Source organism: Bos javanicus, chromosome 17 (assembly GCF_032452875.1).
Source record: "Bos javanicus breed banteng chromosome 17, ARS-OSU_banteng_1.0, whole genome shotgun sequence".
Taxonomy (NCBI): Eukaryota; Metazoa; Chordata; class Mammalia; order Artiodactyla; family Bovidae; genus Bos; species Bos javanicus.
In genome coordinates, this window is record NC_083884.1 from 61691423 (window position 1) to 61704662 (window position 13240).

At 54.0% G+C, this 13240-nt stretch overlaps 2 protein-coding genes and 1 non-coding gene across 4 annotated transcripts in view; 2 read left to right on the forward strand and 1 right to left on the reverse strand.

Moving 5' to 3' along the window:
* The window catches only part of DTX1 (deltex E3 ubiquitin ligase 1), a 38916-nt gene extending 30947 nt beyond the window's left edge, over nt 1-7969 (forward strand). Inside the window, exons 4-10 of the mRNA XM_061384929.1 lie at nt 4058-4119; nt 4483-4644; nt 4880-4941; nt 5454-5612; nt 5705-5866; nt 5954-6043; nt 6689-7969. Coding sequence (XP_061240913.1) covers nt 4058-4119; nt 4483-4644; nt 4880-4941; nt 5454-5612; nt 5705-5866; nt 5954-6043; nt 6689-6913 — 922 coding nt within the window. The 3' untranslated portion in view covers nt 6914-7969. The remainder of the gene's footprint in view (nt 1-4057; nt 4120-4482; nt 4645-4879; nt 4942-5453; nt 5613-5704; nt 5867-5953; nt 6044-6688) is intronic.
* A 940-nt stretch (nt 7970-8909) lies between these two features.
* RASAL1 (RAS protein activator like 1) overlaps nt 8910-13240 on the reverse strand; it is a 32985-nt gene continuing 28654 nt past the window's right edge. For both annotated transcript variants that reach the window (XM_061384927.1, XM_061384928.1), the window contains 5 exons: nt 12061-12198; nt 11840-11975; nt 11000-11120; nt 9980-10056; nt 8910-9699 (listed from right to left, as the gene is read on the reverse strand). In XM_061384927.1, the coding sequence (XP_061240911.1) occupies nt 9560-9699; nt 9980-10056; nt 11000-11120; nt 11840-11975; nt 12061-12198 (612 nt within the window). In that variant the 3' untranslated portion in view covers nt 8910-9559. The remainder of the gene's footprint in view (nt 9700-9979; nt 10057-10999; nt 11121-11839; nt 11976-12060; nt 12199-13240) is intronic.
* On the forward strand, nt 12969-13039 carry TRNAG-GCC (transfer RNA glycine (anticodon GCC)). The gene has a single exon. It is a non-coding gene; the product is annotated as a tRNA-Gly (tRNA).

Consider the following 13240-nt stretch of genomic DNA (forward strand, 5'->3'; position numbering starts at 1 on the left):
GGAAATCTGTGCTGATGATTCTGCTTGGCTCGAGAGAGTGCTGTGATGGATTAGTGATGTCTGCCACAGGTGGGAGACAAGAAGTGGTGGTCCTCATGCTAAATATTTTTCTTTCCACCCATTTTACAGATAGCCCTGGAGAGAGGGAAGGATTGTTTTCTCATGAGATAGGAGGGAAGGAAGGAACGAAGGGGATGGGGAAGCCCTGGATATGTAGAGGACCCTAACAGTCTGTCTATATTGGAAGTGTTCTAAGGAATTCCCTGGCTCTCCAGTGCTTAGGACTCCACACTTCTACTTCCAGGGACATAGGTTCAATCCCAGGTCAGGGAACTAAGATCTGCATGCCAATAATATTAACAACAATAATACAATGGAAGTGTTTCAAAGGACAGCAGAAAGAGGAGAAGCCAGATGTGCCTCCATGCTATCTTATAAGAGGACTGGGGGACTTCCCTGTTGGTCCAGTGGTTAAGACTCTGTGGTCCCACTGAGCAGGGGGTGTGGGTTCAATCCCTGGTCAAGGAACTAAGATTCCACATGCTGTGTAGTGTGGCCAAGAACAACAAAAAAAGAGGATGGGGGAGGGGGATGAGATTAGAGTGGTGGTCTCCCTTCAGGAATGTCCTGGAGGAGTATGACAGATCCCAGGAAGGGGGGGATGGACCCCCCATCCCTTGGGTCCTGGAAGACTGCAAGGAGGAGAAACTCAAGACATCCCCTCTCTCACCCCTGCAATAGACTATGAGCTTTGCATGCTTTATCCCATTGAACCTTTGCAAGACTCTATTCCCATTACACATGGGGAAACTGAGGCACAGCATCTTTCCCCTGTCACACCTCAGCTACCCAAGCCTGGGGGCCCCATGGTACCTCTCCTCTGTTCCACTTCCCTCAGGAGCTATGTTCAGTGACTCCAGGTCACCAGAGTGTTTGGAGACCCCGATGTCTGCTCCAGACGCTGCCAACCCCCTCAGGGGTGGGGTCTGGGAGGGGTATCCCAGCTGACTGGGTGTAAGCCTGTGATGCTGGGCAGGCACAAAATGACGGCTGTGTGCTGTGCATGTGTGTGTTACTGTGTGTGTAAAGTGGGAGCCTCCCAGTCAAGTGTCTGCATGTCAGTGTGGGGGAGTGTAGGTCAGAGTGTGTGGACCAGTCTGTCCCACCCGGCTTCTCCTGTCCAGTTGAATGTCTTTGTGGTGTCTGCATGTGGGTATTTTTCTGGGCGCTGTGTTCCCTGGAGTGTGTGAGTACATATTTCTGTGGTGTTCTCTGTGTAGAAGTGTGTGTCTATGTCTAGACCTGTGTGCGTTCATGGAGTGTGTTCCCTGAGGTGTGTCTGTGTGTATGTGTGCATGGTGTGTATTCCCTGGTGTGTGTCTGTGTGTTTGTGTGCAAGAGTGTGTGGCACGTTCCCCAAGTATTCGTGTATCTGTGTCTGTATCTCTATAGGAAGCGGGCCTCCTGGGTTGTGGGTACACTTGTGTGTGCGTGTAACTGTCATGTGATCCCTGGAGTGTGTGTGTACACAGAGGGGGCGGCATGTTTGCAGGGGTGTGTGCCGGTCTGTGCAGTGTTTTCCATGTGTGCATGAAGCTGTGTTCTATTGCACTTGGCATGTTCCCTATACATGTGCATGCATATATAGCCCACGTTCCAAGGGTGTGTGTGTGTGTGTGTGTTTCTGGACCCACTGAAGCAGCACACAAACCTGCCAAGTGTACCACTGGCTTAAAGACAGCTTCCCTTCAGCTCGCTGGTGCCGACTGCGCCTGCCGGGGCAGGTGTCCAAACGGCACTGACCGTGCTCAGACCTGAGCAGGCATGCCAAGTGGGCTGCAGCAGCACCTTCCCCAGCTGTCACTGCCCTCACCCTTTAGGCTGCCCCTGGCTTTTTTTTTGGGGGGGGTGCTGTGCCAGGTCTTACTTGTGGCATGGGGAATCTTCCTTCTACTTCCCTGACCAGGGATCAAACCCAGGACTCCTGAATTGAGAGCATGGAATCTTAACCACTGGACCACCAGGGAAGTCCCTGGTCCCTGGCTTTCATTACACGCCTTCTCCTTATCAAAACTTCCCCATCTGATTTCATGCCCATCCACAGAAAGATACCAGTTCACCCACAAAGCTAAACTCTGAAGTCTGGACTCAGATGGGTGTATTGCACAGATCACAGCAGGCCTCCTCCTTCAACCCTCCTGACAGGTATTATCATCCCCATTTTACAGATAAGGAGACTGAGGAGCACAGAGGTTAAGTGACTCTCCCAAGCTTATCACTGCAATGCCTTAGTGGTTTCTTCTCCAAGATGGTGAGAAGTTATACCATGACTTAGTGGGCTGAGGTGCAAAAGAGGTGAAATTAACCAGGATTACACAGTGATGGTGATATGATGGTGCCTGTTGATGTTCAGTCGCTCAGTCATGTCTGACTCTTTGCGACCCCATGCCAGGCTTCCCTGACCTTCACCATCTCCCAAAGCTTGCTCAAGCTCATGTTCACGGAGTTGGTGATGCCATCCAACCATCTCATTCTCTGTTGTCCCCTTATCCTCCTGCCTTCAATCTTTCCTAGCATCAGGGTCTTTTCTAATGAGTCGACTCTTCGCATCAGGTAGCCAAAGTATTGGAGCTTCAGCATCAGTCCTTCCAATGAATATTCAGGATTGTTTTCCTTTAGGATTGCCTGGTTTGACCTCTTTTCAGTTCAGGCAAGAATACTCGAGTGGGTTGTCATGCCCTGCTCCAGGGGATCTTCCCAACCCAGAGATTGAACCCATTTCTCTTATGTCTCCTGCATTGGCAGGCAGGTTCTTTAACCACTAGTGCCACCTGGGAAGCCCAATGATGATAGTGATGATGGTTAAAACTATGAGTCTGTAGTAGGTACTAGGAAATGTGCTCAGCCTTTTACGTGTAGACTTTCACTGACTCTTCACAGCATATGTAAGGGAGGTGCCATAAAAAAAAAAAAAAAAGTGAAGATGTTAGTTGCTTAGTTGTGTCTGACTCTTTGTGACCCCATAGACTGTAGCCCACCAGGCTCTTCTGCCCATGGAATCCTCAAGGCAAGAATACTGGAGTGGGTAGCCATTCCTTTCTCCAAGGGATCTTCTTGAAAGGGAGGTGCCATATTATCCCCATTTAACTGATGAGGAAACACATTTACAAGAGATGTGGTGATGTGCTGTTGTGTTGAAGTGAAGTCGCTCAGTGGTGTCCAACTCTTTGTGACCTCATGGACTGTAGCCTACCAGGCTTCTCCGTCCATGAGATTTTCTAGGCAAGAGTACTGGAGTGGGTTGCCATTTCCTTCTCCATCCAGCTGCTTAATGGTTGAGCTGAAATATGAAAGCAGCTCTGAATGATGCCAAAAGCCAGATCTCTCCAGAAAGAAGAGCAAAGAGGGGAGGCAAGCTACATTTTCCTGAGACCTTTTCATGTGAAGAGGGGATAATGCCTTAGTCACCAGAACTGACATCAATAAATACTCCAGAGGGGGAAAACGTTCGTCATCCAGTGTCTTTGGAAAACCTGGATTAGCCACAGCTAACCTGTTTCCTTATGCAGGACTTATCAGAGCCTTTAATACATTCACATACATTGTGAATGTCCTGGTGGGAGACAGTGAAGTGGCTCCTTGGTGATCCCTAAATCCTTCTTTCCCAGAACTTTTATGGGTATCAGCAAACTTTGAGAGAAGTTTGGCTAACGTCACGAATAGTTGGGTTTCAGACACAATAGTCAATGAAAAGGAACAGTTGGGAGCCAACTTCTCTCACCTGGGAGGAGGTCAGCTGTGGAGTGAGAGAGGGTCAGTACTAAGTCTAAGGGTTCATTCCATTATCACGGGGTGGTGGGCAGAGGTCCTTGCCGCACTCCACCCGATAATACTGACAGAAGGCTGTCAGTAGGAATGGAATTCTCTAGTGGTCATTCTAGATGACTGGGGCAGTCACAAAGGAGTCAGGGCATGCCCACGAGCCAGAGACAGAAGGCAAAGCAGGGGCCCCTGATCTGGTCTGGGGAGGCTACAGTCTCTTCTCTTCTCCTCTCAGGGTCCCCGCGCTCCCGGTGAAGAACTTGAATGGTACAGGGCCAGTCCACCCGGCCCTGGCAGGTGAGGTCCAGTCAAGGACGGAAAAGAAGGGCGGGGCCCACAAGGTGGCGGCGCCACCTGTCTGCCCATTGACTCCGCCCCTTGGTAGGCGTGGCCAAGAGGGCACATCCCCTACCATTGGGCTACAACTCTGGGGTGGGCGGGGCCGGCAGAAGGCTCTCAACTTGGCTTCAACTTCGGGTGGGGCTGAGTGAGCACTGTCCGTGGGACACACCCCATCCACCCATCCGAGGATTCCTGGGTGCACCAGGTGGGCGAGTCTGGGGAGAGACCCCAAGGGTCCTCTCGACGATGGGACAGCAGGGTGGACAGGGCCTGGATGAGCACCCCGCCCCCTGACTATCGCTGCTCGGTGTCTCGCAGGGATGACTGGGATCCTGCTCTGCGCCGCGGGGCTGCCCGTCTGCCTGACCCGGGCCCCCAAGCCCATCCTGCACCCACCGCCGGTGAGCAAGAGCGACGTCAAGCCCGTGCCTGGCGTGCCCGGGGTGTGCCGCAAGACCAAGAAGAAGCACCTGAAGAAGAGTAGGCCTCCTAAGCTAGACCCTGACCCCTGAACTAACCCTGCTAACCCATCTGAGCTCTTCTGGCCCCATCCACCACCAACTCTGATTACATAAAACCTCAAGCAACCCCTGACATGTGACTCCCACCAGCCCTTACAGCTTCTGACCCTACCCCTCAAGACCCCTGTCTTGAGCCTTGCCCTCAGGGCTAGACTCTGGGTACAGTCAAGCCCAGTCCAATTCTGTCCTTGCAGGTAAGAACCCTGAAGATGTGGTTCGAAGGTACATGCAAAAGGTGAAGAACCCACCTGATGAGGTGAGCCCCTGGGCAAGGAGGAGGGGCGGAGGGCAGGCAGCCTCCCCTCCAGAGATGGAGACCCCAGCACCCCGCTCCTTGTGAGGTTCTGTGTGTTTCAGCCTCTTCTTCCAGTTTGTGGGTTTGCCTTCTCACTGTCTTTACAGCATCTTTTGATAAACAGCAATGCTATGTTTAACAGAATCACATTTATCAACCTTTTGATGATCAACAGTTTTTGCATCTTATTTTTACCCATCTTTTTCCACCAAATGTATTTAAGCTTTGTTTTCGATAGTTAAGCCTTGACTATGTCTGGAGGGAGTGTGAGGGAGCCATCTCTTCCCCTGCCATGCACCTGAATTCAGTACCTGGGGGTGTCCCCTCCCTTTGACAGATGGAGGCCAGAGAGGGGGCGGTCTGCTGCCTTGCGGGGGTTGAGGGTCTGGCCCCTGCTGAGGGGCAGTGCTGACATGGGGGTGTCCTGCCCTCCCCAGTCCTCAGTCTCCTCTCTGTGCTCCCCCCGACCCCAGGACTGCACCATCTGCATGGAGCGGCTGGTCACGGCCTCTGGCTACGAGGGTGTGCTTCGGCACAAGGGTGTGCGACCTGAGCTTGTGGGCCGCCTGGGCCGCTGTGGCCACATGTACCACCTGCTGTGCCTCGTGGCCATGTACTCCAATGGCAACAAGGTGGGCTGGCGGGCAGGGGGAGCAGACAGGAGGGCTGGGGAGGGGCCCAGACACCTGGGAACCTCACAGCCACCCCCCACTCCCCGCCCCAGGATGGCAGCCTGCAGTGCCCCACCTGCAAGGCCATCTACGGGGAGAAGACGGGCACTCAGCCGCCCGGGAAGATGGAGTTTCACCTCATCCCTCACTCGCTGCCCGGTTTCGCTGACACCCAGACCATCCGTATCGTCTATGACATCCCCACCGGCATCCAGGTGAGCCCTCAGGCCCCTGACTTTGAACTCGCCAGCGGTTCCCCACTGCCGTCTGTGGTTCAAGCCCCTTGCTGCCCCTCCCCACAGGGCCCTGAGCACCCCAACCCAGGCAAGAAGTTCACTGCAAGAGGCTTCCCACGCCACTGCTATCTGCCCAACAACGAGAAGGGCCGGAAGGTGGGTGCCGCAGGGGCAAGGGTGTGTGGGAGCAGGCCGGGGCCCCAGCACTGACCATAGCCATCTAGTGTGCGTGTGTCTAGCCCTGCCAGCGACCTCAAAACCTCATTTCATTGACCAGCCCGCTGAGGTCAAGGTCTTCTTAGAGATAAACAAAGCCTCAGAGAGGGCAAGTCATTTGTCCGAGGTCACACAGTGGGGTCACACAGGAGTCTGGATTTGAACCCAAGCAGTTTAGACTCTTCACCGCCACACCAGAAGAGTGTCGGCTTTTACTTTTTGTTTTTCAAAAGAAGCCAGAAATTCTGATTTTCACGTGAAACCTTCAGGTTTTTGAATACTGCCAACGAAGGAACGAAGCGGCTATTTAACACAGCGTGAGGTTCAAGCCAAATACAGCTGAGGGTCATCAGTTTGAGAGTCTTCACCTCAAAGAAATAGGCTGATAACATGGAAAGGGGTTTTACTGGGGGAGCTCAGAGTGGGAGTCAGTCTAGGGAAGGAAGTGAGCACACCGGGTGGCCTTGGGGAATCTTGCAGGGTAACCTCAGGGTGGGCGGGGAGGGACTCTAGCCGTGGGCGGTGCTGCCTGTGACCCTTGCTCGCTTCGCCCCCATTTGCCCCGCCCCTTGCCCCGCCCTCCAGGTGCTGCGGCTGCTCATCACCGCCTGGGAGCGGAGACTCATCTTCACCATCGGGACGTCCAACACCACAGGCGAGTCGGACACCGTGGTGTGGAATGAGATCCACCACAAGACCGAGTTTGGATCCAACCTGACGGGCCATGGCTACCCGGACGCTAGCTACCTAGACAACGTGCTGGCGGAGCTCACAGCTCAGGGTGTGTCTGAGGCTGTGGCCAAGGCCTGAGATCCGAGGCTGCCCACCTTCCCTCCTGCTTTGCCCCTGATCCGGCACATGCCTCCCTCCGCCCGCCGGGTGTGTCCTGGCGGCCCAGGTTCAGGGCTGGGGAGGAGCCTGCAGGAGGAGCCAGGAGCGTTCCGGGAATTTGGCTGGTAGCAGTTGGGATGATGGGAGGATGGCAGGCCAGCCGGCTTGACCCTAGCTCCCCTGAGAGGGTCGCAAGGGTGTACCGGAAACCATAGCAACCTCCCTGCTAAAAAGACAGAGCCCCACCCCCTCACACAAACACACGTGTCCTGTTGAACACATGCACGCACACCCACGTGCCTCTACTTACCCCCAGACTTGGGGGGAAGAGACAGAAAGACCCCTGTGATACCGCATATGGATTCCCATCTGTGTCTCTATCGCATCTGTACAGGCTTGTCTGCAAGCAGGGGACTCAGGGCTAGCATCTGGGGGCCCAATAGGGCTCCAGGAGAAAAGGGGGCATTTGGGAAGCTCAGTATCCTCCCATCTCTGCCACCCACTGATGGCTCACGGGGTGGAAGCCCCCAGATATTCAGCAGTTTTGCAAAAGGGCAGGACAGGGAGACAGACTAGGAGAATCTTATTTTGTGCTTATGTCTCTTCATCCTTCTGGGACCCTGACCTCCTCCCCTCCCATCCCCGAGCCTTATGTCTGTCCCTGATAAAGGCACTGTTTTCCTTCCTTCCCCACCCCATTCTCTCCACCAAATCACTCCTAACATCAAGATCCAAAGGCTGGAGCTTCTGGCTTCAGGAGCGAGACGAGTCAGGCCTGGCTTAGGCCAGCAGGTTTAAAAAGCAGACCAGACAGCAAAGAGTCCATTTCCCTTTCCTCGGGAGTGGGCAGTGGGGTGGCTGATAGTCTCGGCCAACCAGGGGCCTGTTGCCCAGGCAACTCACCAGCTCCGCCTCTGTTGATTGGCTGCCATGGTGGAAGTCAGCCAAGACTTAAAGGGACGCCAGCGATTGCTCTTTTGAAAATCTACCAGTCCCACTGTGGGTGGAGAAATAAATGGTCTTTCTCCTCCTCAACTGGGTCTTTTCCTGTCAAGAAGGGGCGTGGGTGGCTCTGTTTCTGGGGGACTTCAGTCCATCCCATGGGGGAGCTTGCCACAAAATGGCGACTCAAGACCACTGTCCCTGTCAGGCTAGGGCAGCTGGAGATGGAGGGTCCCCACGCTTCTCTTGTCCTGGGGGTGTGATGGTGGCAGAGGCAGACCCTCCCAATCCTAGTCCCCAAGAGGGTACAAGGTGAAGTTCTGTACTCAAGCACAGGTGCAAGGCAATGCACGCAGCTCCCGGGTTCAATGACTAGGAATGAGGAACTCAGGCTGGGAACCTCCAGGAAACAAGGGGGAGCTGGGAGACGCCGTGATGGCTTTCTAGAACCTCAGAATCCCAGTCTTTGCCCTCAGGGAGGAGGACCAGGTTCTGTCTAGGAAGAGACAAGGACCTGTCCCAGGATCTGCAGCAAGTCTCCTATCAACCTCTCACATCCCTGGAGGCTGGGAGGCTGTAGTGAATGCTGCAGCTCCAGGCGACCCCTGCTGGGCACCTTTGGGATAGCACCGCATCTTTCCTGGTTCTTCAAGTTTCTGTCCTACCCTCTAGTTAATACAAAACGGGAAATGAATATTTGGAGACCCTTCCAATCCTGCCAGTTGGGTATTCCCCAACATTTTAACTTCTGCGATTCATTCTCAAACAAAAGCTCACCTCAATATAAAATCGCCCAGCCCCGTGATCCTCAAATCTCACGTGCAATCCACATCACCTGAAAGCCCTGATGCCTGCCCTCATGCTCCTCAGATTCTGATTCAGTTGATCCAGGAAGCTGCATTTCCAGCAGATACTCTGAGAATAGGGTATCCAGTTGATACTTCTCCCACAGGGTATCTGTGAACCACAACTGAGAAATCTCTCCCTGTTTCCTATGCTATCGCCATGGAACCCATTTTGAAAATCACACATATCAACTCTCTCACTTATTTTATACAGGGTAAACTGAGGCTCAAAGAGAGGGAAAGAGCCTGGCCTGAGGTCTCTCAGGCTTCAGGGGTCTGGGTCAGGCACTGGGCTCTCAGCCTCAGTTATTCCTGGGGGCCCCTGATTGTAGAAGCTTGTGGTTAGGATTCTTGGCCAAGGACAGGGTTCAGGAGGATCAGTGAGGTTACAGGGATTGGCAGACATGAAAATAGGAAGGGGTTGAGCCCATTTTAGTGCCTGTCTGGGGCAACAAGGCCACATGGGCGTCAGGGCTTCAGGTACAGCTGTATCTAGCGGCTCAGGGCCAGGCTGCCCTAGTCAGTGTGGGTAGAGGCCAGTCCAGTGAAGCAGAGACCTCAAGGTGAGCCAAGGAAGTCAGATTCCTTATTCCATCCACTCCAGCCTGCCTCAACCCAGAGGGAGAGATTCATTCAGTGCAAGGCTGGTCCCCAGCCAAAGGACTTCCATGCCTGGGTTCCGGGCTTAGGACACATGGGACTAGGATATCTCTAGGAGCCTGCAAGTCACAGCATCAGTGAGGTGCAGGGCAGCCACGAGGGGATTCCTGGGCCAGGGGATGTTGAGAAGGGCCCACTGGCTCCTCCCTCCTCCTTCCAGGCTGACTCTGGCATCTCCTTAGGGCCTCAGGGGGCCCGAAACCACCTTCCCCTGTTCCTGCTGCTGGAACTCCTCGTGGGCTTGGTCCAGGTCTGTGAGCACCTTCAGCAGGCGGGCAGCTGCCTCCCTCTGCCGAGCCAGGGCATCAGTACAGGCCCCTGGGAGAGAGAAGAGGAGGCCATAGTGTTTCAGCCAGGCCACAGCAGGCTGCTCTAATTCCGGTTCAGTGGCTTCCTCAGACTCTGGATGTGCCTGGTGCCCCAAGAATCCTAAAATGTGCCAGAGCCGGGCACATGCAGCTCCCTGACCTGCTGGTGGATTGCAAACAGGAGAGTGGGGGTGAGGGAGAAGGGGCTCAGAGACCAGGGTGGGAGGTTCTTGGCAAGTTGTGGGAGGTACCAGAGAAGAGAAAGAAAAGGGATTTCCTTATCCCCTTACCTTCCATGGCACTGGAGCCCTGCTCTGTGGCTGCCTCCAGAGTTGTATCCATGTTGGAATCCTCAAGGAATTTCATCCTGAAAGTTAAGAGGGAGAAAACCAGGCTGGTCCCTGAATCCCAATCCTGCTCTCGAACCCAGAAATTCTGCTGGTTGAAGGAAACATTACAGGTTCCCACTAAATCATCACCATTGCCATCATCATCACAGCAAACATAGAGTGTCTGATGCTATTCCAAGCCCTTTCCATGTATAAACTCATTTAATTAGCACAAAACACAGGTGGATACTTACTAGGAGCTCCATTACACAGATGACCACTGAGACAGAGAGAACTAAAGCAACTTGCCTAAGGTTGCACAGCATAATAATAATTGTTACCCTTTATTATTAGAAAGGGTATTATATTTCATATTTTTATTATATAGAAAGCTAACGATGTGTCCAGGCACCTACAAAGTGCTTTACCTGTATGAGTTCTTTCGGTCCTCAGGACAACCCCATGAGGTAAGGACTGTTGGTACCCTAATTTTCCAGACTGAGAAAACTGAGGTACAGAGAAGGTAAGCAACTCGCCCAAGTTTCACACAGCCTGTCCAGGATTTGAACCCAGGCAGGCCAGCTTCAGGACTCACACTGTAAGCTGGAACAAATCTCCATCACTGAGTTACAGTGACCCTGAGATCAACCAAGAGGGGGTGGGAACACACATCCACTTGTGTCTCGGGAGTCCTGGGTATCAGAGGATCTCAAGATCCATGGGACTTCCCTGGCAGCCCAGTGGTTAAGACTCTGAGCTTCCAATGTCCCGGGGCAAGGGTTCAATCCCTGGTGGGGGAACTAAGACCCTACATGCCGTGTGGCATGGCCAAAGTGAAAAAAAAAAAAGGTCCCAAGATCTAGTTCTGTATCAGAGCCCACCTGAGGATGGCAACAGTCCTCCCCTAGAGCCTGTCCCCACCCAGAAGCTCATCAGAGGTACACGGGAAGAATGAACCGGTGATCATGGGGTGGGACCCACCTGAGCCGGTCCCGCCCCAGAAGCAGCTGCCGATACACCATCTGGGTCTCAGCATCGGGATCCAGCGGGTCACTCCAGTCCCCCAGGGTGACGGCCGAGTGCGTGCGGCTGCAACCGGAAGCTGGGGGCGACACAGCGGCATCATCTGTAGCTTCGCATTCCCCTTCCAGAGCCTCCATGGGCAAGCCCCGCCCCTTAGACTTCTAAAACCACTCTTCAAACCTACTGCTTCCTTCCAGCTACACTGCCCCTGCCTTCACCCAACAGAGCAATAGCCTCCCTTCTCTCCATGCCCCTCCCACACTCTAGGCTCAGCCACACAGACCTTTCTCGATCCTTCAGCCTGTCTTTGCTCTGCCTGAAACATTCTTCCTCTGTCCCGTTCTCCAACTTCACTACTTAACTCTTACTCTTCTCACAGGTCACACTTGAGCCACACCTCCTCCAGGAAGCCCTTCTTGCTGTCCTACCCTGGGGCTGGGCCAGAAGGGTTCACTGGCATCTCAAAAGCCTCATCTTGGCATTTGTAACACTGTATTACAATTGTCTGGTTATTCATTTATTTTCCTGAGAACAAGCCTGGCATTTGGTAGGCACTTGAAAAAAAGTATCTGTGTGACAGGCAGCGTTCTAATCGCTTTGCATATATCAACTTATTTAATCCTCACAGCAGCCCTACAAGGTGGACATTATCATCCGGCCCATTTTACACTTCAGGAGACTAAGGCAGAGAGAGGTTAAGTTACTTGCTCAAGGTTGCAGGGCAGCCCAGGCGGAGGTGGGACACCCTGCGATTGACAGGTGTGGAGGGCGGAGCCTGAGCCCGCCCTGCCCCCTCACCTGAGCGCTCGGCCTGGAGGCAGCAGGTCCAGTGCCCGCTGCGGAAGGCACCGGGGTGGCAGGAGGCCAGCTTGTCCGGGTTGGGGGCGCTGGCCTTGCGCAGGGCCGACAGCCATTGGTTGAGCTCGTTCACGTTCTGCGGGGAGATGGAGGGGCAGTCAGAGATGGGTTGGGACCCCAGAGGCGCCCTCTGCTCCTCCCCCATGGTGGCGGCGCCTCACCTTGCACTGGAGGTAGGTGGTGTGCGGCGCCCCCGCGCCGTCCTGCGTCACCACCTGCATCACGTGCGGCAGCTGGAAGGCGCCCTCGTCCACGCGCTCCACGGCTCGGATGTGCGACACGGGGATGGACGAGCGCATCTGGGAGAGAGGACTCTCGCTGCAGGGCAGGCTAGGGCCAGGGGCCAGGGAGACCGGGCCTGGGGACAGCTTTCCTGTGGGTGTGTGCAGCGGGCGGTGTGTTCCGGCATGGGGACAGTCAGCCTGGTGCATCTGTGCTATGTGCGTGTCCACTTGTCGGCCCTGTGAGTCCCGCAATCACTCTCGCAGTGATCACTTCTCTGGGCATCAGTTTCCATCATCATCACCATCACCATGGCAATCCCTGCTACTGCACTTGGGATGTGGTTCTAAGCACTCTACACCCACCGACTTATTTCATCATGACAACAGATTTCTGAAGCTGGGTCCATCATTCCTCCCAATTTACAGATGAGAAAACTGAGCCATAAGAGAATAAAGGACCCTCCAGAGGCCACTCAGCTGGTGGAGCCAGAACTGGACAGGGAGTTGAACTCTAGAATCTACACTCTGCTGATAAAGTAGAAAGAATAAGTGTGGACACCGTCTCCAGTGGTAGCTGTTATGATTTGTGGGTGTGCAGACACAGAAATGGGTAGATCCCCGTGGGTGTCTCAGTTTGAGCTAGACTTGAATGGCAGCCCCACGAGAGCAGGGAGTTTGTGTTTTGTTTACTGCAGTATCTCCAGCACCTAGAACACTGCATGGTACATAGTAGGTACTTGATAAGTGCTTGATGGGTGAATGGATGGGTGAACGAAAGCCTGGATATGAGTGCATGTACCTTTGGGTGAGATCCAATTTTCTGTGAGTCTCTATAGCACTTGGGTGCATGGGTAGTTCAGTGGTAGAATTCTCGCCTGCCACACGGGAGGCCCAGGTTCAATTCCCAGCCCATGCAGCCACAGCATCCCCTTTGGGGTTCCCAGGTGGGGTTAGTAGTAAAGAACCTGCCTGCCAATGCAAGAGACAAGAGGGACTCAGATTTGATCCCTGGGTCAGGAAGATCCCTTGGAGGAGGGCATGGCAACCCACTCCAGTATTCTCACCTGGAGCATCCCATGGACAGAAGAGCCTGGCAGGCTACAGTCCATAGGCTCAC